The sequence below is a fragment of the Megascapheus bottae genome, chromosome 14 (assembly GCF_031878675.1).
Source record: "Megascapheus bottae isolate mThoBot1 chromosome 14, mThoBot2.hap1, whole genome shotgun sequence".
Taxonomy (NCBI): Eukaryota; Metazoa; Chordata; class Mammalia; order Rodentia; family Geomyidae; genus Megascapheus; species Megascapheus bottae.
In genome coordinates, this window is record NC_143522.1 from 25,111,812 (window position 1) to 25,134,912 (window position 23,101).

Here is a 23,101-nt window from a genome sequence, read left to right on the forward strand (position 1 = left end):
CTGACCTTGGGCCTTGTTAGAGCATTTGTCTAGCATACATGAAGACCAGGGTTCAATTCCTAGGTACCACATCCGTAGAAAAATCCAGAAGTGGTGCTGTGGCTCAAGTGGTAGGGCATTAGCCTTGAAAAAGCTCAAGGACAGTGCTTAAGCCCTGAGTTCAAGCCTTGGGACTGCCCCACTTCCCACCCATCCCCCCCCCCAAAAAGAAAGAAAAACCTGACCTTGCTCATAACAGGTACTAAAATAAGACTGAACTGGTTATATTTTCAATTTGGGAGACAAACATATAATTACAGAAATAAAGTTAGAATTTCATACCTTGTGCAAGCATATTAAATTCCAAAAACAGTGCTATGTGGTAAAGTTCCATGGCTTCTTCTGCCCTGGTCATGTTTGGCTTCCCTGCGACGAGAGCCTGAACTTCACTGAGACTCCCCACGGAGGGACTACAGTGCAAAACGGAAAGGTCCACCACATCTGTATACATACAGTGTAATATTACTTTCGCATATTTTTTTGGTATAATGGATTCATCTAATATAATTCTTGTGGGAGTCCTCAAAGTTCTATCCGTAATTTCTTCACCAGTCCGAATCCTCCTTTGTAATAAATTTCGAAAAAATGGAGACCGTGCAGAAATAACAGCCTTGTGGGCTTTCAGCTCTTCATCTAAACAGTTCTGATTTCCACCAAAAGCTTCAACCAGTTCAGAGTCTGAAGAAAAACTAAGGACAACATCATAATAACACATGTAATCAAAGAGTCCCCGCATATCTACATCAAGGGAATTTGGTGTTCCAAATTCTTCACTAAGCTGAACAAGGATATCGACATTTTGAAACCTTGAGTCCTCCATTCCAAATTCTCCAGTATAAAGGTAGTGTAGCAAAGCAGAAAACATAGGCATATCAATACCTGCTGTATTGATGTCCATTATTATCTCTGCCCCGTACTCAGGTGAGGAAGAAAGCAGTGTTTTAAAAAATGGACACCTTGCTGCCAAAATGGCTCGATGAACAGGAAAACAAGTTTCTTGAAATATTAAGTCTACATCAGTACAATACTTGTATTCATAAAGATCAGCCATATCTTTCTGCAGTGTCCGCGCTTCTGGTCTAGCCAAACTGGCTTGTAGAGAAAGCTCCTTTAAGGCGGAAGTTCCCTCATATTCTTCTACTAATGCATTGACATCTCTAACATCCCATCCTGAGAGGAGTTCTCGCATCTGCTTGGCATGATCTGCAGACCTGTTAGATTTTCGACGCTTAATAAACTTCTTTTTGAGGGTGGCAAGGCCAGAGGTTCTCTTTTTTTTGTCTTGTGGCTTCTCATGGCCATGGTCGAGGCTATACAATTTTGATTCACAGCCATAGCCTTGCTGGGAATAGGATGATGTACCTATGAAGAAAAATAAATAATAATTTGTTTTTCCTTTTTAACACTTGTTTCCAATATTAACATTCTTCATGTTAAATTTATTTTGCAAACAAATTCATGGACCACTCAAAACTGACTTGGGTGTATGTGTGTTTGTTGTTGTTTTGTTTTGTTTTGTTTTGTTTGGCTGGTCCTGAGACTTGAACTCTGGGCCTGGGTATTGTCCCTGAGCTCCTTTTGCTCAAGGCTAGTGCTACCACTTGAGTCACAGCACCACTTCCAGATTTATCTGTGTTTAATTAGAGATAAGAATCTTACAATCCTGGGACTGGGGGCTCACGACTGTAATCCTAGCTACAACAGAGGCTGAGATCTGAGCACTGTGATTCAAAGCCTGCCTGGGCAGGAAAGTCTGAGAGATTCTTATCTCCAATTAACCACCAGAAAAACCGCAAGTGGAGCTGTGGCTCAAGTGGTAGAAAGCTAGCCTTGAGCTGAAGACCTCAGGGACAGCACTCAGACCCAGAGTTCAAGCCCCACAATCAACCAAAAAGAAAAAAAAGAATCTTACACACTTTCCTGCCTGGGCTAGTTTTCAACCATGATCCTTATATCTCAACGTATTGAGCTAGCTAGGTTTACAGGTGTAAAGACACTGGCGCCTGGCTTGACTTTCATTTTCATAAAAGGAAATAACTTCCGTAATTCTGAGTAAAGCAGGAAAATGAAGAACTTAAGGTGAGACACTACTTCAAAAATCCATAATTAAACAGGAAAAAGGAAAAGAAGAAAAGAAAAAGACAAAATGAATAAATTAGTTTGAATTTTAAAAAGTTTATTTTATTCTCTGGTAATCAAGAAATAAATACCACATCTTAAGTTATAGGTTTTTAGAAAGAAACAATTTATAGACTATTACTTATATATAATTGTGAAGTGTATTTTTCTCCTTAAGTGATCCAAGGCTATACTTGGAGTAGCAAAATAAACAGATCAGTATAGTTGAATGAAGAATCCTAGTTTGCCTAGTTAATTGTCAGGTATGATTAATACAATGAAATTAAAGATCCTTGTGCAAGTCTTAGTTTAAGATAAAACTCATAAGAATCATATCTTTTTTTTTGGGGGGGGGATCAATTGTGGGGCTTGAACTCTGGGCCTGGGTGTTGATTCCTGAGCTTTTCAGTGCAAGCCTACCACCCCACCCCTTGAGCCACAGTGACACTTCCAGTTTTCTAGAAGTTAATTGGAGGTAAGAGTCTCACGTTCTTTAGTGCCAGGGCTGGCTTTGAACCTCAATCCTCAGATCTCAGCCTCCTGAGTAGCTAGGATTACAGGTGTGAGCCACCGATCCTGGCAAGAGCCATATTTTTAACTGATGGAGGGAGGAATCATATGCCACAAAATTTTTATAGCATTTCCACAGGTTAATTTGTTTATTTACCAGGACCACTAAAAACACAATTGCATTTATAGTTACATTAGAAAGTATATGAGAAAAACTGAAAGTTACCTATAAAAGTCTGTTGGGCCTGTGGATTTCCCCCTACCCTTGGGGAACATGAATGAGGATAGTTAGATGCATTAGCACCCATTTTCTTCAGTCACTCAGGCAGTCCATCTGCTGGTTCTTCAGAATATAATCCCAGAGGCCTTTATGAACCTTCAACCCTGGATCCAGCTGCATCTTTTCATCCATTTCTTGATATAAAACAAAAATAATGGTGTTTATTTTTTCATATGTATTTAAATAATCATCATTTAAAAGCATGTTACTAAAGAATTGCTTCTGTTGGTATGCTGTCAAATTCACATGTAAAGTTTCAGCAAATATTTTTAAAATGTTTAAGTTTGAAACAGGAATCTCTGTCATCTGTAACTTTGAGCCATAAAATTATATACTTTTCCAAGTTATATAAAAAAGTATCATACTAATTTCAAAACTCAGATAAAGTATTTGGACTAAAATGAAAGGTTACAATTATAATTTTAAAAAAATACCTAGAGGGGCCAGGAGTTTGGCCTAGTAGTAGAGTGCTTGTCTAGCATGCATGAAGACCTGGGTTCAATTCCTCGGCACCACATACACAGAAAAAGCTGGAAGTGGTGCTGTGGCTCAAGTGGTAGAGCTCTAGCCTTGAGACAACCCAAGGACAGTGCTCCAGGCCCTGAGTTCAAGCCCCAAGACTGGCAAACAGCAGCAACAAAAACCTAGAGACAACTGCCAATAATAAAAAAGTTAATATTCTAAGTAACTTACAAATACTTAAGAAGTTGCTACTATTATAAAGAGTGCTTGCCTAGCGTGCACAAAGACCCAGGTTCTATTCCTCAGTACCACATACATAGAAAAAAAGCTGGAAGTGGTACTGAGGCTCAAGTGGTAGAGCTCTAGCCTTAAGAAAGTCCAAGGACAGTGCTCAGGCCCTGAGCTCAAGCCTAGGACTAGCAAAAAAAAAAAAAAGGGGGGGGGGAGACAAGGAAAAGTTGACACAGAGATAACTTTACTTATTCTATTGTAAGTTTCAAGAGTTAGAAATTCAATGAGATATATAGCGGGACAAAACTCAACTATCTTCCTCAAAAATTTCCAAAACAGGGGCCAGGAGTTTGACCTAGTGGTAGAGTGCTTGCCTGACATGCACAAAGACCTGGGTTCAATTCCTCGCTGTCACATACACAGAAAAGCTGGAAGTGGTGCTGTGGCTCAAGTCTTGTGGGTTTTTTTTTTTTTTTTTTTTTTTTTTGCCATCCTGGAGCTTGTACTCAGGGCCTGAGAACTGTGATTAGGCTTTCTCAAGACTTGAGCCCACATGTTAGGCCCAAGAATGGTTTTCTGTTAAATTCAGTTGAATATAAATTGTTTTTCTTCTGCCACAAAGGAAGGAAGGAAGGAAGGGAGGGAGGGAGGGAGGGGTAAAAATCTAACTAGGAAGGGTAGTGATGAAAAAAGACTGCATGTAATGGTTCTTTTTTTTCTTTTTTTTGGTGGGTTATGGGGCTTGAACTCGGCCTGGGCACTGTCTCTGAGCTCTTCAGAAGAGCTCCAGGCTACCATCCTACCCTAGAGTCACAGCCCTACTTCCAGTTTTCTAGAGATTAACTGGAGATAAGAGTCTCATGTCCTTTTGTGCCCAGCTGGCTTTGAACCTTGATCCTCAGATATCAGCCTCCTTAGTAGCTAGGATTACAGACAGGCATGAACCACCATGCAGAGCTTGTAAGTGGTTTTTAAATAAGGTTTATTCCCAAGTGGAGAATTCATCCCACTCCTCTGCTGTACCAGAAAAAATTTAGATATGCTTCTAGCTTCAGTACTTACTACTCTGTAAGAACAAATAAAATGCCTCACCCCATGTGGTCACAAGACAGCTGAGCTGTAGCAATAGGGGCTGGCCTCATGTTCAAGAATCATTTGCACCCAGAAACAATGTGTCTCCTTCATTCAATCTGCCTGGAATAACAATTTACAGGAAATGCTATGAGCTGATTGGCTTATACTAGTAAAATCTACCTTTGGAGTTGTGATGAATCACTCTCTGCTACATGCATAAACAAAAGATTTCTGGTCAGGAAAGCAGATACAAGACAGGCAGCTAAGAAAATTCCAAGCACTGGGCTATAAACACATCAGAAACAGAAGCAGTGCAAGTAAGTAAGAGTCTGGTATTACAGGAATGATGGGAAATCTAAAGTTGGGACAATCTACAAATTCTTGTGTTTTGACTTGATTTATTGGTTTTTAAGGTAGAGAAGCAGCATGTTCCAATTGAACTTTCTGGAACACAGTTACAGGAGCAATAGCAAAAACAGGCAGAATAGGAGAATGAGTGTCAGAAGTGGTGGTGTGTTCTTTAAGCATCCAGGCTAGTAAGGTGGGATAAAGGAAAAAATAAAAAGGAATTGAAAAAAAAAATCCACACAAGGTCTAATACCCAATTAAGACATTTCTCTACATATTTATTATTATTACTTTTTAACTTGCCAGTCCTCAAGCTTGAACTCAGGGCCTGCGCATTATCCCTGGGCCTCTTTGTGCTCAAGGCAAATGTACCAGCACTTGAGCCACAGTACCACTTCCAGTATTTAGGTGGTTAATTGAAGATAGTCTCACAGGCTGGGCTCACTGCCTGGGCTGGCTTTGAACCCAGATTCTCAGTTCTCAGCCTCCTAAATAGCTAGATTACAAGCATTAGCTACGGTACCGGCTACATATTTAACAGATAAGAAATTAGTTTCAGGGGGCCGGGAGTTTGGCCTAGTGGTTAAAGTGCTTGCCTAGCATGCATGAAGACCCGGGTTCTATTCCTCGGTACCACATACATAGAAAAAAAGCCAGAAGTGGTGCTGAGGCTCAAGTGGTAGAGCTCTAGCCTTGAGAAAGTCCAAGGACAGTGCTCAGGCCCTGAGCTCAAGCCCAGGACTGGCAAAAAAAAAAAAAAAGAAATTAGTTTCAGATAAATTAAGCCACTTGCTCAAGATGATAAAACTAGAGTCTAGTACAGTGTTGTGTATTTGTAGACCCAGCTACTACTGAGCTAGGAGGATCAGGTAAGCCAAGAAGTTTAAAAGCCTGGGTAACATGAGACCCTATTATAATAACCATAAAAATATAAGCAGCAGTCAAAATTTAAATGAAAGTTCTGATTTGGGGGCCAGCATTTTGTTCCATTTTAATTTTTTTTTGTTGGTTGTAGGGCTTGAACTTGGGGCCTGGATACTGTCCCTGAGCTCTTTTGCTCAAGGCTAACATTCTACCACTTTGAGCTATAGCACCATTTCCAGTTTTCTAAAGATTAACTGGAGATAAGAGTCTCAAGGTTTTCCTGCCTGGGCTGGCTTTGAACTGTAATCCTCAGATCTCAGCTTCCTAAGAGGCCAGGTTCAGGCCAACTTTAAAACCTTAATGTCAATTTATAAATATTAGTACATTGTGACATTATTTCAATAACAAGCATATCTGAAAATCAAGTTGTAATGTCAAATTTACAGGCAATCAAAAAATTAAAAGAGAAAATAAAAACTACGACTTGCATTGGATTTTTTTTTGAAAGTACTGAGCTAGAAGTAACTTGAAAAAATTCTTCTAGGGGCCTGGAGTTTGGCCTAGTGGTAGAGTGCTTGCCTAGCATGCACAAAGACCCAGGGGGTTCAATTCTTCGGTACCACATACATAGAGATAAAAGCCAGAAGTGGTGCTGTGGCTGAAGTGGTAGAGCACTAGCCTTGAGAAAGCCCAAGGGCCCTGAGCTCAAGCCCCAGGACCGGCAATAAATAAATAAATAAAATAAAATAAAATAAAAAATCAAAAACCCTCAGCTTAATTTTAATTATGTACTAAAATCTATGTGCCAGTGGTTATATATAGAGATTCCCTTCTTGAATACTTGTTTGTTAAGCATGACATTTGAAATACTTTGTAAAAATCAATGTTAATAAATTCTTTAATAAAAAATTATTCTAAATTATGTGTCTGAAATTTTCTATTTTGGGCAATGGAGTGGTGGGAGACAAAAATCTTGCTATGTTGCCAAGTTTACTTCAAACTGAAAATCTTCCTTCCTTAGTCTCCAAGTGGCTGCAACTATAGGCATGTGGGTCACTATACTTGGCTTAAAATTTGGGTTTCTAATAACTTCTCCTAGAATCAACTTAAAGAAAAATGTTAGCTGGGAGGTGGTGGTTCATGCTTGTAATTCTACCTATTATGGGGCTGGCTTTGAACTGCAATCCTCAGATCTCAGCCTCCTGAGTAGCTAGTATTATAGGTGTGAGCCATCGTGCCTGGCTTCCATTTTTTCTATTTTCTGTTTTTGTTTTTGTTTTTTTGTTTTTTTGGCCAGTCCTGGAGACTGAACTCAGGGTCTGGGTTCTGTCCTTCGGCTTTCCTCAAGGCTAGTGCTCTACCACTTGAGCTACAGCACCACTTCTGGCCTTTTCTATGTATGTGGTACTGAGGAATTGAACCCAGGGCTTCATGCATGCTAGGCAAGCCCTCTACCACTAGGCCACGCTACTGACCCGTAATATAATAATTATATATTCATAGGGAAGTATGTGATAATTTAATATGTATATTTGTCATGTAATGGTCAAATCAGGGTAATTAGCATGCCCATCTCCATTAGTATAGATGATTTGTTTGTGCTGGAAAAAAAATAGTATCTACCACAGTGCCCCTATGTGCAAGGCACAGTTGTGGGGGGGGGTATGATAATTATTTAGAAATACGTATCTGTAAGCTTATCTGATTCATGTCAGTTTTCCTCACTGAATAACTATAAAAATTTCACTCAAAATGAAACTCCAAATGTGCAAAAATAATGTCTAAAAATCAAGCTGGCAATGAGACATCATTCTGCCAATGACACCACAATTTTCTCATTCACCAGGCTAGAAATGATTTTTCTTTAAATATATCAGTTACAACACTAAACAAATCCAGAATATAAGGATTCTACCTCTACATAATAAATGTCATATTTGAAAAAGTCATCTTAATGTTACACTCAATGATAAAAACATCAAAATTTTCTCTTTAAGATCTATATCAAAACCAGGTGCTGTGGCTCACACCTGTAATCCTAGCTTCTTAGGAGGCTGAGACCTGAGGTTTTCTGTTCAAAACCAGACCAAGCACTAAAGTCCAGTGAGACCCTTATTTCCAATTATCTCCACAAGAAAACCAGAAGTGGCATTATGGCTCAAGGGATAGGGAGGTAGCCTTGAGCTGAAGAGCTCAGGGACAACACTCAGGCCCAGAATTCAAGCCCCACGACTGACAAAAGAAAAAAGAAAAAGAAAAAAATCTGTATCAAGGCAAAGATGCTCACTTATGCCATTTCTAGTAAATATACTGCTAAAAATATTAGCAGAAGCTGGTATGGTAAACCTGAGACTCTTATCTCCAATTAACCTCCAGAAAACAAGGGTAGGGAGGCAGCCTTAAGCAGAAGAGCTCAAGGACAGCACCCAGGCTGCAGTCAAGCCCCATGACCCACCCCCTCCAAAAAAAGCTTAGCACCAGGCACCAGTGCCTCATATCTGTAATCCTAGCTACTCAGGAGGCTGAGATTTGAGGATCGCTGTTCAAAGCCAGCCCAAGCACAACAAACCCTTGAGACTCTTATTTCCAATTAATTGTTAGAAAATGGGAAGTGGGGTTTAGTTCAAGGGTAGGGCAATAGCCTTGAGCTGAAGAGCTGAGGGACAGGGCCCAGTCCCAGAGTTCAAGCCCATTATCCATTAAAAAAAAAAAAAACTTAGCAGAGTAATTAGACAAGAATATATAAATAAAAGATACCCAATCTGGAAATAAGTAAATTAGCTCTTTGCAGATGGTATGCTCTTATATGGAAAAAGTACAAGATTCTACACATATAAAAATGTTAGAACTAATTCAGAAATGCAACAGGATCCAAAATCCAATAAAAATTAGCTGGAAGTCAGGTGGTGGTGGCTCATACTGAAATTTTAGCTCAGGAGGATGAGATCTGAGAATCCTGGGTAGAAGCCAGCCTGGATAGAAAGTCTTCAATAAATCATCCAAAGACTAGAAGTGAGTAGGACAGTAGCCTTGAGCTGAAAGTTCAGGGACAGTGCCCAGGCCCAGAGTCCAAGCTCCACGACAAAAAAAAAAAAACCATGATACTGCCATGCGGACAGACTTATAGGCCAATGGAATACAACAGAAAAAAACCCTAAACTACAGTCAAATAATAGAAATAATACTAACAACTGTAATTTGTGAGATTGAATACAGGTTTTTATGCACACTAAGCACACTTTTGTTTTTTAAAGTTGGCTCAAGGATGGTACTCTACCACTTGAGCCACAGAGCCATTTCCGGTTTTCTGATAGTTAATTGGAGATAAGACTCACATGGACTTTCATGTCCTAACTGGCTCTGAACCATGATCCTCAGATCTCACCCCTCCTGAGTAGCTTGGATTACAGGTGTGAGCACTGGTGCCTGGCACTAAGCTTTTTTTTTGGGGGGGGATGGTTCCTGGGACTTGAGCTCGGCCTGGGAGCTGTCCCCGAGCTCTTCAGCTCAAGACTACAACCCTACCCTTGAGCCAAGCTAGAGGTTGATTGGAGATAAGAGTGCTTGGGCTGCCTTTGAACATTCACCCTCCGATCTCAGCCTCCTGAGTAGCTAGGATTACAGGTGGGAGCCACCATGCCAGCCAGCACATTCTTTACAACTGATTTATGCTCTCAAGTGAATTTTAAGGTGCCAAAACCACTCAATAAGAAAGGAATATTTTAGAACAAACAGCAATAGAAGAAATGGTTATCCATAAAGACCTAAACAAAATATCTACAACTAAGGTACCATTTAAAAGAATACAGGGCTGAGAAAGTGGTTTAGTGGTAGAGTGCTTGCCTAGCATGCATACAGCTCTGGGTTTGATTCTTCAGTACCACATAGACTAAAAAAGCCAATGTGGTGCTATGACTCAAGTGGTATAGTGCTAGCCTTGAGCACAGAGAGGCTCAGGGACAGTGAGTGCCCAAACGCTGATTTCAAGCCCCAAGACTGGCAAAACAAAAAATACAAAAACGGAAAGTTTCATGGCATTGGATGTAGCAATGATTTACTGAAAATGACACCAAAAGTATAAGCAACAAAAGAAAAGCTAGGTAAGTAGTACTTAGCCAAAAAGGATAAAGAGAATCAAAAGTTTTGGAGCTGGGAGCATAGCCTATTGGTAGAGTGCTCGCTCACCTAGCATGCACATGAAGCCCTGGGTTCAATTCCTTGGCACCACACACACAGAAAAGGCTGAAAGTGGTGCTAAAGGTCAAGTGCTAGAGTCAAGGTACAGGTAGAGTGCTAACCTTGAGCAAAAAGTGTCCAAGGAGAGTGCCCAGGCCCTGAGTTCAAGCCCCAGGACTGGCAAAAAAAAAAAAAAAGTTGTGTATGCATATACATACACATACATGCACACACATGTACCACATACATGGATACAGCACAAATGAAATGCCCAAATGCTGTTTGTGAAAGGGTCAAGACTGAGGTGAGCAATTAGAACATGGCAAAGGTGGTAAATTTATTCAAAGTAAACAGTTATATGCAAGAATGGAATATCACAATGGCTAACAAATACATCACAGGGGCCGGGAGTCTGGCCTAGTGGTTAAAGTGCTTGCCTACCATGCATGAAGACCCGGGTTCGATTCCTCGGTACCACATACAGAGAAAAAGCCAGAAGTGGTAGAGGCTCAAGTGGTAGAGCTCTAGCCTTGAGAAAGTCCAAGGTCAGTGCTCAGGCCCTGAGCTCAAGCCCAGGACTGGCAAAAACAAAACAAAACAAAACAAAACACAAAACAAATACATCACATTACAAACATATGTTAGTTAACTCAAACACAAGAAAACACTTGCAAATAATATGTTAAGGAAACTCAGAAAATACAAAATAAAGCTCCTAAATTAAAGGGAAAAAAGTTGAAATGAAAAATGCACAAAGACCCCAGTAATACACATCTAGATTCCTAGCAGGAGAAAGGTTAAGGCAAACAATGGAGACTTCAAGGACTTTCTGGGTGAGACCTCCTATTTAAAAACAGCAATAACAAAGCAAAGAACCTGATATCCTGTTATCTCTTCAAAGTTAATACACAAGAAGCCCATAAGCATGGAAAAGGACACTCATGATCACTAGGGAAATGAAAATGAAAACCACCATGTGACAGTACTTCACATTCATTAATTAGGTTATTCTCAAAAGGGAGAAAAAGCAAGTGCTCAGTATGAAGAAAATGGAAGAGAATCATAATACAGTGCTGATGGGTGTGTAAAATTTTATGGATATAAGTATTCAAAAGAGCCAGGTGGTGTTTCATGCCTGTAATTCTAGCTACTCAGGAGGCTGAGATCTGAAGCTTGTGGTTCAAAGCCAGCCAGAAAAGCAAAGTCCATGAGATTCTTATTTCCAATTAATCATCAGAAAACTGGAAGTGGAGCTGCGGCTTAAAGTGATAGAGTTAGTCTTGAGTGGAAAAGAGCTCAAGGACAACAGCTAGCCTAAGTTTAGGGACTTGCACGCGTGCGAGCACATATACACGCACACACACAAACTAAAGCAAAAAAAAGAACTAAGGATATGGCTCAAGTGGTAAGGCAAAGTACTTGCCTAGCAAGCATGAAACCCTTAGTCAAATTTCAGGTGTCATTAAAAAAAAAAAAAAGAGGTGGGGGGATTGTAAGCCCAGTACTCTGGAGTGTGAAGTAGGAGGATCATGATTTGGAAAGCATCTTTGACTAAACATCAGGTTCAAGGCCAGCCTGGGCTACCTCGTGAGACTTTGTCCCAAACCAACTAAAGTAAATAGGTAAAATAAAAAAGAAATTCTGCGCCTGAAATTCTGCGCCTGTAATCCTAACTACTCAGGAGGCTGAGATCTGAGGATCAAGGTTCAAAGCCAGCCTGGGGACAAAAGGACCTGAGACTCTTATCTCCAATTAACCTCTAGAAAACAGGGAAGTGGGGCTTGTCTCAAGGGTAGCCTTGAGCTGAAGAGCTCAGGGACAGCACCCTGGCTGAGTTCAAGCCCCACGAAAAAATTCTGCTGTATGCTACAGCAGGCAATTATGTGATAAAAGGACAATACAGAAGAATTCCATGTACAAGTAGAAATGACTTATAGTAACAAGATGAGTTAAGTAGATCAATAATAGTTGTTTTTTAGTTGAACAAATGAATCCTTGGCCTAAAACTTTGAAAGACTATATCTTGTAAAAGAGAATAAAAAACCCAATTCCAAGCTCAAAAACTTCCAACTTCCCACCTGTGCCATGAAAACATCCTCCCAAGTAAAATCCATTATCAGCTTATCTTAGTCTCTTCTCATTCCCTTCTGTCAAGGCTAATCTTCAAATTATACTTTTGTTTTACTCTCACAAAGTAACTGCTCCACCCACTCCATAAATATAAACTCTGACAGTCATTTAAAGTACCAAGTTTTCTGAGAAGTTCTTCAGACTACTGAAGTATCACTCAAATTCCCTCTCCTGAATACCCACAGTCTTGTTTGTATTGGGATTCACTAGATGGTCTTCTGGATTCATGTGAGTATCTTTTTTAAAAAATGAGAACCTGAGGGAACCAGGAATTTGATCTAGTGGTAGAGTGCTTGCCTAGCATGCACAAAGACCTGGGTTCTATTCTCCAGTACCACATACATAGTAAAAAGCAAAGAGATGTGCCGTGGTTCAAGTGGTAGAACTCTAGCCTTGAGAAAGCCCAACCAAGGACATTGCTCAGGCCCTGAGTTCAAGCCCCAGGACTGGCAAAAAACAAAAAACAACATGGCCAGGTGGGGTGGCTCAGGCCTGTAATCCTAGCTACTCAGGAGGCTGAGATCTGAGGGTCAAGGTTCAAAGCCAGCCCTGGACCTGAGACTCTTATCTCCAATTAACCACAAAAAAATGGGAAGTGGGGCTTGGTTCATGGGCGGTTAGCACTGAGCTGAAGAGCTCAGGGACAGCTCCCAGGCCGAGTTCAAGCCCTATGACCCACAAAACAAAACAACAACAACAACAAAAAACAACTGAGGACAAAGTCTATGAATTAAATTTCTCTCCATTTAGTGGCTCTTGTATAACGCCCAAACAAAGAAGATTTTCAATGAACACCTGTGTAATTTCGGACATATTTCAGTAACTGAAATATGAAATTAAACTCACTTGGTTTTATTGTATTCTTGCAGGTTAACCTACAAATGCTATTAACCTATGACACTCCATAAAATTACTGTGACCCAACAGGATGAGAGATGGGAACTGGGAAGAATAACCTGGAAAACCATAGATGTTTAAACCCTACAAAAATTTTGTTTAAATAATGGTACTGCACTACAGAACACTATAGAAGTCAGATTTTGTGGAATAAAACACTGACCTGCAGACTTTATTAGAATGAGCCATGCTATAATTTAGCAAAAATGCAGTCATGGACCTATGAGAACTCTGTATGAAACATCAGTTTTTATTAGATTAGTAGGAGAAATGTTCAGTTATTTGAGACAGCTGTGAGAATAAAAAAAAAACATTCATTTCTGCTTTCAACTTGATTGCACAGATTTAGGGACAGGGATGGGCAGTGAAGAACACAATCAATGAAGAGTAGGAAGCTGAGGCATGTAGAAAAGAAGGCCATAAATGGCATGTAGAAAGGTCAATGTAGGAATTTTGGCCTCACCTCTTAACCAGTTCAAAGACCCAAGGCAAATCACACTCACTTTTTTTTTTTTTTTAAGTCCTAGTTTCTTGGCTTTAAAACAACAACGACACCAAATCTTCAAAGGTTTTTCTGACTCCAAACATTCAAGGTAGGTCTAATCACAGCGGCTTTTTTTTTTTTTTTTTAAACGACGCAGGATTCCCATAAAGCAATCCAAATCTTTCTTCCACATAGCAGGAAGAAAGCAATTTACTCTAACCATCTAAAAGAAAGGGATAGTCATGGACAAAAGCGTGCTGGTTGATTTAGAGGCTAAAGAATTCTGCACACACAAAAACAAATGCTCCCCCCCTTCTTTGTGACAGTAAGATGTTTTTTTTTAGAGGAGGAAAACAGAACGCTGGTAAACAACAACAACAACAACAAAAAAGAGCCAACACTGCTTCTGTAAATCAGGCCTACCCCCAGAGTACTCTTTTTTACCTACGCTGGCACTATTGTGGGCAGAAAGTAAAAACAACATTCTTGGGAGTTTCTCTCCCAAACCGCGAGCCTGAGAAGGCCCTCAAGTATCCCACCAAACGCAACCGGCCAGTTCCCACCACGCACAAGTTATTGTCTCCTTCCATACCTGTCAAAAGCTTAATTCCAGCGTCACCACCCCCCCAAAAAAAACCCCGGTGACTTAAAAGGCCCTCGAACTTCTCCCCGGGGAGCAGCCGGTCCAGGCCTGCTCCCCGCCGGCCGCCCCCACACCACCGGCGTCCCGTCAACTCCGCGCCCCAGCTCGGGGCGGCTTCCCTGGGTCCAGGGTGCGGCGGGTCCCGCCCCTCAGACCTGGGAGCCCGAGCCCGCGGCCGGCCGCACCACCCTCCACCGCACACCTCGCGCCGCGGCCTCCCCGCCCACCCCACCCCGAGACGGCCACGACCCCCGGGACGGCGGCACCCCGACCCGCCGGCCCCGCGGACCCTCCGCGCGCGCCGGGACTGGCCAGTCCGGCGCCGCTGCGCCTGGGCCTCCGACGGACGCCTCCCGCGTCCCCGCCGGGCGGAGGCCCGGCCGCAGCCCCGCGTCCCCTAGCCAGACACGGCCCCTCCCGGCGCCCGGACGCCCCGCGGGGCAGAGCATCGGCCCCACGGTCCCAGAGACGCCAAGGGACGCTCACCTCGGAGACTCCTCCCGCCGCTGCCGCTGCTGGGACCGTCACCCCCGCCGCCCCCACCGCCAGCACCGCCGTCCGCACCGGCGCCAGCACCCGCGGCCATCCTCCTCCGGCCGCCGCCGCCGCCGCCGCCGCTGCCCTCTCCTGTCAGTGGCTCAGGCTCCGGGACTGCTCCAGGTGCCCCTCGCCGCCATTTTGACTCCTACAGGGAGCAGGAGGGGCTCGTTCGGTGGGGCCTCAGGGCGCCTGCGCGGCGCTGCGGGGCCACCCCAGCCCCGCCTGCCCCCGACGTCGCCACGCTGGGGTCACGTGGGCCGACGTCGCCGCGCTCGTGGGCGGGGCCGGGACGCGTGTGGTGGGCCTGGTTTCCGCTGGGATCGAGTCGTCCTGGTCGCCAGTGGGTGGTGGCTGGCTGGTCGCGGCTCCCCGCTCCCTTGGAGGAGGACTTGTGGCACCATTTGTATCACAAAGGAATTGTAACGTTTCTGCCCGGCCGGCATCCTCAAAGAGAACTGCGATTCCGCGGGATAATCCACCGCACAGACTGGCCGTTTGGGTGGCTGCACTTTTACAGGCGCCACCCTGGGAATTCTATCGGATGGTAAAAGCCTCGTAAGGACACTGAAAACGTTCAACAACAAGACAGAATTCATGAAAAAGCTCACCGCTGACCGGGTGTCGGGCTAGTGGTAGAGTGCTTGCCTAGCAAGCCCTGGGTTGGATTCCTCAGTACCACAGAAACAAAAAGTATAATAAAATGATATTGAAAAGTTCCAAACCTGGACTGGGAGTTTGGCCTAGTGGTAGAGTGCTTGCCTCGCATGCACGAAGACCCGGGTTCGATTCCTTGGTACCACATCCATAGAAAAAAGTCGGAAGTGGTGCTGTGGCTCCAGTGGTAGAGCTCCAGCCTTGAGAAAATCCAAGGACAGTGCTCAGGCCCTGAGTTCAAGTAGCAGGACTGGCAAAAAAAAAAAGAAAAGAAAAAAAATGCTCACCGCCTTGTTTGTGAGTCTGTAATAATTTCATCTATGCAGTAACAAAAGCGACTTGGTTGTCGAGTACTTTAAAGGTTTTATAGCACAGTTTAATACATGGTTTATGGTTCAACGCTAAAACTGTCCTTTGAGGGAGCTGGGACAGGTGTTATGATCGCTCTTTTACAGCTACAGTGGACAAGCTGATACTAGAATCCAGGCATTTTGACTCTGGACACTGAGCACAATTTCTACTATTCTCTTAGACCTTCATACGTGATTTCTACAGGAATCTTTTAAGAATGTCCTGCTCTACTGAGCTAGCTGGGCTAGTAGGAACATTTTAAGTGCTTTCATTTTCCATCTCTACTAAGAAAACAGGTTTCTGCCATGACATTCTAACAGGTCTCTCTCTCTCTCTCTCTCTCTCTCTCTCTCTCTCTCTCTCTCTCTCTCTCTCTCTCTCTCTCACACACACACACACACACACACACACACACACACACAAACCCGTGTGTGTCTGTGCAAGCGCTAGCACTGTGGGCTTGATGTAGGCACCTTATGCCCTCAAGGCTAGTAGTGCTCTACTGCTCTACCACTTGAGCCACAGCTTTGCTTTTGGCTTTTAATTGAAGATGAGTCTCAGGGACTTTTCTGCCCAGGCTATATCCAAACCTCATATCTTAATGGTCCATCACTGAGAAAAATCTCTCAGCCCTTTGTCATCCGTTTTTAACTATCCCTTGATTATTTTAGACATTTTGTATTCGTGGGAAGGGTTAAAGTAGATTCTGTTGTTGATGTTGGTCTTGCAGGGCTTGAACTATGGGTTTGGGTTCTGTCTGAACTCTTCAGCTCAAGGTTCTTTATCACTTTGGGCCACAGTGCCACTACTGGTTTTCTGGTGGTTAATTGGCGATGAGTCTCCTGGACTTTTGTGCCTAGGCTGGCTTTGAACGGTGATTCTCAGATCTCAGCCTCCTGAGTAGCTAAGATTATAGGTGTGAGCCACAGGTGCTGGCTTAAAGGAGATTTTTTTTCAAACCTCTTGTAATGGAAGAGCTTCTTTCAGATTTGCTATATCTTTTATTTATTTATCAACTTCTTTCTTCCTGGAAAGAGCTCTTTCCAACTTGTATTGGATCTCCTTATGTCTCCTAATCCTTGAATATTTGAGGAGCATAGAAGAGATTATAGTAATAATTTGAAAATTTATTCCCCTTTAGCTTGTGAATCTCATCAACTATGCCCATATCCCTGGGCAATAGCCAAGTGCATGGAAAAGTGAAAAAATTCAGGATAAACTGGTCCATCTAGTTGGAGCCAGAGACTAGTTCTATCATATTGTTTTACTTCCCTTAAATTATAATTATACTTTATCTAAAAGTCAAGCGACCTTCTGTTATTTCCCACTACTTCATCTTTATCTTCGTCAGCTAAACATTGTATTAACTGAAATATCTATTATTATAGGCAACTTAAATTGTCGACTTTGACTCTTGATTATTTATTAGACTGGTAAATGAAAATGAATACTCACTTCTTTTCACTTAACTATTAGTATTTTGAATTGATTAGTCCCTGCTATCAACACTCTTCATTGTTTCTAACCTTCAGGACTTAACTTGGGCTCTGTTTCCTAGTCACAACTTCAAATACAGAAGTAAAATATCAGCAATAATAACATTCTAAACAATTTGAGGTTAATACCATTTTTCTGCCTTTGATGTAGAAATCTCTTAAAGGCTTTTAGAAAAGTTGAACAAGCTTTACTGTTCCTGGTTCTACTTTATCCTTTTGCCTGTTCGCACAGTCTGAGAATTTTAATGGACTCTTTGATCTAGAACTCATTCTTTGATGTATATTTTTGCGGATTGTGGGGCTTGAACTCCAGGCCTGGGTGCTGTCCTTGAGCTCTTCAGCTCAAGGCTAGCACTCTACCACTTGGGCCACAGTGCCTCTTCTGGTTTTCTAATGGTTAATTAGAGATAAGAGTTTCACAAGCCTGGGCTGGCTTTGAACCTCAATCTTCAGATCTCAGCCTCCTGAGTAATTAGGATTGTAGGCACCTGCTCCAGGCTTGACAAGTTCTTAAAAGAGATGTTTCCTCTTGCTCTATTTCTTTGAAACTTTGACCTTAAAGGCAATGTCAATTGTTTTATTTTGCTAGGAGGAGGAAGTTATATACAGTAGAAAGGAAGACCATAAACAGAAGGAAGCAGAGAAGCTGAGAGAAAAGAAAGCCAGGACAGAATTTGAATACCAATGCCTGAACGTGTCTGAATCTAATTCATCCCGGGTCTTTTTATTTTTAGGGACTATTATGGAACATTAGGTTTCCCTGACTTTTAAAAATTTAAACTAGTTAGTGTTAGGTAAAAGTAGGACAACAGCTTCTGTTGCTTATAGTAAGAATCCTACAAAAATTCATGTTCTGTTTCCTCTGCTTCCTCCTTAGCATTCATTCTATTTACCTAGCAAACTAAGCCAAAAACCTGGGTCATCTCCATCTTTGTGTTTCATTTTCTGTCATTTCTTTTCCTTTCTTTGTACCTGCTTTGTAGCATTCATTTCCATTCATTGAATCCACTTTCTAGTCTCATCTTCCTGGGATTACATTATACCAAGTAGTTGTTTTTTTAAATCAAGAAGAAAAGGCAAACTATAAGTCAGATTTGCTATTATACAAATATAAACCCAGCATTTAGGAGGGAAAAGAAGAAGGATTGTGAGTTGAAGGCCAACATAGGCTATATAGAAAGGTTCTATCTCAAAAAACAAAGAAGGAAATGAGAAAAAGAGAGTCTTAATATACTTTAGGTGTGAATTAAATGAGAGCCACCACTATGGAAGTCAGTATGGAGATTTCTCAAAAGATTAAAAATAAAACTACATTATAATCCGGCAATACCACTCTTGGGCATTTACCCAAAAGATTGCAAACCAGTGCCTAGAATGCACAAAGACCCAGGTTCGATTGCTCCGTCTCACACACATAGAAAGAAGCCAGAAGTGGTGCTGTAGCTCAAGTGATAGCACTCCAGCCTTGAGAAAACCCAAGGATAGTGCTCATGCCCTGAGCCCAAGCCCAGGACTGACAAAAAAAAGACATTTGCACATCTATGTCCATGACAGCACTATTCACAATAACCAAGTCATAGAAATAGCTTAGTTGCCTTGCAAACTAGAAAAATGTGCTCTCTCTCTGTGTGTGTGTGTGTATATATATATATATATATATATATGATAGAATTAATATATCAGGAAAAATAATATTCTACTTGCAGAGAAATTGGTAGACTTGGAAAAACTCATATTGTATGAAATAAGCCTGGCTCAAAGAAATGAGAGGCACATATTCCGTCCAATATGTAGAAGTTAGAACTAAAATATAAACATTTGTAAACATGTACAGAGCCATATACATATATATATATATGATTGAAATGACTTGTAGAATATACAGTGGAGTGAGATTCTGTGATGAAACCCCTTTGAACAATTAAGCTGTGCAACGTGAATACCAGGAAGCTGAAACATGTCTAGACTGTGGAGGTTGGAATCTAAAAGGAGGGGTGCAGATGGATGAAATGAGGAATGGTCTGTGAATACTGTATATTTCTCTCTTTTTTTTTTTTTTTTTTGGCCAGTCCCGGGCTTGAGCTCAGGGCCTGAGCACTGTCCTTGGACTTTCTCAAGGCTAGAGCTCTACCACTTGAGCCTCAGCACCACTTCTGGCTTTTTTCTATGTATGTGGTACCGAGGAATCGAACCCGGGTCTTTATGCATGCTAGGCAAGCACTTTAACCACTAGGCCAAACTCCCGGCCCTACTGTATATTTCTCAATGCATGTACAGGAAAATAACCAGGAGGTAGGGAGGGCCTGGAGAACAATGGGAAGGGTGACTCTGATGAAGATACTTTGTATACATAAGTTGACACATTGAATTGAAACCCCCTTGCTCAATTATTTGAAGAAAATAAAAAAAGAAAAGTAAAACTATATTTCCTGCTATTGTTTGTATAGGATACTGTTTTCACATATTTAAAACATTTTTCAGCTGGGAAGGTAGCTTAGTGGTGGAGTGTTTGCCTAGCATGCATGAAGCCCTGGGTTCAATCCTCCAGTATCACATACATAGAAAAAGCCAGAGTGGTCCTGTGGCTCAAGTGGCAGAGTTCTGGCCTTGAGCAAAAGCAGTTCAGGGACAGTGCCCAGGCCCTGAGTTCAAGACTTAGGACTGGCCAAAACTAAAACCACACCAAAATATTTTTTTCTAAAAGGTGAAGATGATTGAAACAAGTATGTTGAAGTATCCAGGAACAGTGCTTAGTCTGCTATAGGTGCTTAATAAATATTTTATTAAGTGCACTAGATTAATAAATAATGAAATCAATAAACTTCTAGAGAATAATGTTAGGAAGTTTCTTAATGTTGGAGAACCTGTGTTAGGGAAGAAAATACTATGCAAGTTTCAAAATCCCCCAAACTATTAACCTTCAAAATGAGATTCATGGACTGAACTACATTTGAAATCTGAATACCTGCAATCTAATCATGCAGAAAGCTGAAGCTGGATGATTGAGTCCAGTAGACCTTGGCAAAAAGAAAAGGAAGGAAAGAAAGGAAGAAAGAAAGAAAGTTAACTTCAGTTCATCAAAAATTCCAGTTTGTCAAAGCCCCTCCCCCCCCACAGAGGGTGAAAACCAATTTTGGGGTTATTTGAAGTGGTCCAGGCCTGTAGTCTCAGCTACTTGAGTGACAGACATCTGAGATAGAATTGTGGTTTGAAGCCAGCCGGGGCGAAAAATGCTCTATCTCTGGGCATGGTGTTACATGCCTGTCAGAATCCCCATTATGCAGAAGTCCTGTGTACAGGTCTAAGGAGTCCCAAGTTTGTTCAAGCCAATCTGAAAAGTAACTGAAAACAAAAAGAACTGTAGACATGGTTCAGATCGTAGAGTCCTACCTACCAGAGGCACTAGGCCTTGAGTTCAAACCCCAGTATCAGACAGTTCTAAGTGTAAATGTTTATAGGACGTGGATGAATAGACATTCTCTTACTGCTGGTGACAATAACACCTGGAAAAGATAAAAACTCATTCGATAGACCAGGAGGACTCTGCCCCTCCCTAAAGGTATTTGTGTGGGAATAATAATAATTATTATTATTTTTGTTCCTTCTGAATGATTCCCAGGGTCAGGCGGGTCAGCTGGGCGGTTTGATTGACAGCTCCGCGGCCCCGCCTCCAGGCCCGCCTCCGCCGCCCTGCCGCGAGCTGCCCGGAAAACCCTGGCTGGGTCGAGACGGATCCCGGATTGCAACCGCTTGCAATCGCCATCCCGGCCCTGGGGATGGCATGGCCGCAGCTTCTGAAGATCTGTCCCGGGCGGCATCCGCAGCAACTCCAGGGCTGCCATTTTCGCTGGGAAGTGCGGCGGCTGTCAATCAGGCAGCTCTCAAGGCAAGCTGCTGTTTTAGACACCTCACAGCTGTTCAGTGCCCCCAGGAAATGTCGCTGCAGCTGCCACATCCGAGAAGGCTTCAAACCAAGCCCCAGGAATCGCGGCAGCTGTTGGGGCCACTGATCCAACTGCAGCTTTGCTCCGGCAGACCTCCCCCTGCGGGTGACTGATTTAGATGACCATTAGATGACCCCGGTTTGCAGCCACTCCAGGGCCCATCCTCGCCCCTAGCTGCACCGGGCCCTCGTTCGGATCCGGAGGTGTCCTCCCTAGCCCCTCCACCTCCACCCGCCTGTGTGGCTGGCTGTGTAGGCATGGCTGGCTTCCCACTCCTCGGTCCCTCCTGGAGACTTCCCCACCTCTTCAGGCCCCAATGAAGCCCCTCTGAACAGTGTATTGCCTGCCTGTGATCTTTACTAGAAGTAGAGCAGGCTGAGCTGGTTGCTCAAGAGCAGTCCTGAGAACTGCCAAGCCCCTAACATGCTCATTAGCAGCAACTAGAGGGCGGCTGGAATTCCAGAGAGCTGGTGGGACAGGAGACTGGAGACTGACCTGAACTCTAGGAAGGCGAGACCCAGTGGGGACCTGAGACTATGGCAGGGTGAGTGCCTGCAAAGAGCAGAGTCTGCAGAAGGATAGAGGCTGTGAAAAAGCAATCTCAGACCTCTGAAACAGTTCCCGGCACTGGTTGAGTCACCCAGAAAGGTTAATAGCTGGGGGCTGACACCTGAAGATCTGAGCTGTAAGCCTCTGGCTTGGAAAGTCTGGAGTCCTAAGTTTCTAGTTCTTAAAGCTTTGAGTTGTAAGTTGCTGGCTTGAAATTCTAGCTCTTAAGCCTCTGGCACTGCAAGGCTTAGAGTTTCCAGCGTTAGGAAGCTGAGTTGCCTTGAACAAAAGAATCCTCAATGAGTTGGCAGAAACCATTTCATTGTAGGGATACTTTACTGGTATGTACACTAGTATATATAAACAAGAATATATTGGGCAGTATTATGGACGTGAAAAGCAATTAAAAAAATCAAATAGCACTTCAGTGCCTCTGATCATATAGTACGAAATTTATTGAAATGAAAACAAAAAAAAACCAAATATCATGAATTTTTTTTTGGGCGGGGGGGGGGGGGGGGGGGGGAATCCTGGGGCTTGAACTCTGAGCCTGGGCCTTGTCCCTGAGCTCTTCAGCTCAATGCTAGCGCTCTACCACTTGAGCCATAGCTTCACTTCCGGTTTTCTGGTGGTAACTGGAGATATGAGTCTCACAAACTTTTGTACCTGGGCTGCATCTGAACCTTGATCCTCAGATCTCAGCCTCCTGAGTAGCTAGGATTATAGGCGTGAGCCATGAGCGCCCAGCCATGGGTTTTTTTTTTTTTTTTTTTTTTTTTTTTGCCAGTCCTGGGCCTTGAGCTCAGGGCCTGAGTACTGTCCTTGGGCTTTCTCAAGGCTAGAACTCTGCTACAGCACCACTTCTGGCTTTTTTCTATGTATGTGGTACTGAGCAATGGAACCCAGTTCTTCGTGCATGCTAGGCAAGCACTCTACCACTAGGCTAAACTCCTGGTCCCTGGATCATTATTATTATTTTAGAGTAGTCTATATTCATGCTTAGTAAATGGTAGTGCTGGACTCTAACCTTTTGTTTGTCTCCAACTTCCATTTTTTTCCACTTCTGTAGAAGAAAAGCTCATTAGAGAATTCTTGATATAATTCACGGGAGAAGAAAGGTAATATAATCCAAACAACAATGGCTAACATATATAATACAAGCTACATAGGAGGCTGAGATCTGGGGATCAAATCCCAAATCTACCCAGCAGAGCTCAAGTGGTAGCTTGCCAAGTGTGGGCAAATAAGCAAGAGCCACTACCATTAAAAATAAATAAGCAAATAAATAAGTTATTGTAAAAATGAGAATTT

General features: G+C 42.6%; 1 protein-coding gene across 3 annotated transcripts in view; it reads right to left on the minus strand.

The window, feature by feature from the left end:
* Positions 1-14,838, minus strand: part of Btbd7 (BTB domain containing 7) — a 70,879-nt gene extending 56,041 nt beyond the window's left edge. For 2 of the 3 annotated variants that reach the window (XM_090344745.1, XM_090344742.1), the window contains exons 1-4: positions 14,743-14,826; positions 4,733-4,834; positions 2,894-3,081; positions 322-1,401 (exon numbers count right to left, since the gene is read on the minus strand). In XM_090344745.1, coding sequence (XP_090200871.1) covers positions 322-1,401; positions 2,894-2,975 — 1,162 coding nt within the window. In that variant the 5' untranslated portion in view covers positions 2,976-3,081; positions 4,733-4,834; positions 14,743-14,826. Of the gene's footprint in view, positions 1-321; positions 1,402-2,893; positions 3,082-4,732; positions 4,835-14,742 lie in introns of all 3 variants that reach the window. The other variant, XM_090344743.1, reaches the window with a different exon arrangement.
* Between the last annotated feature and the right edge of the window lie 8,263 nt (positions 14,839-23,101).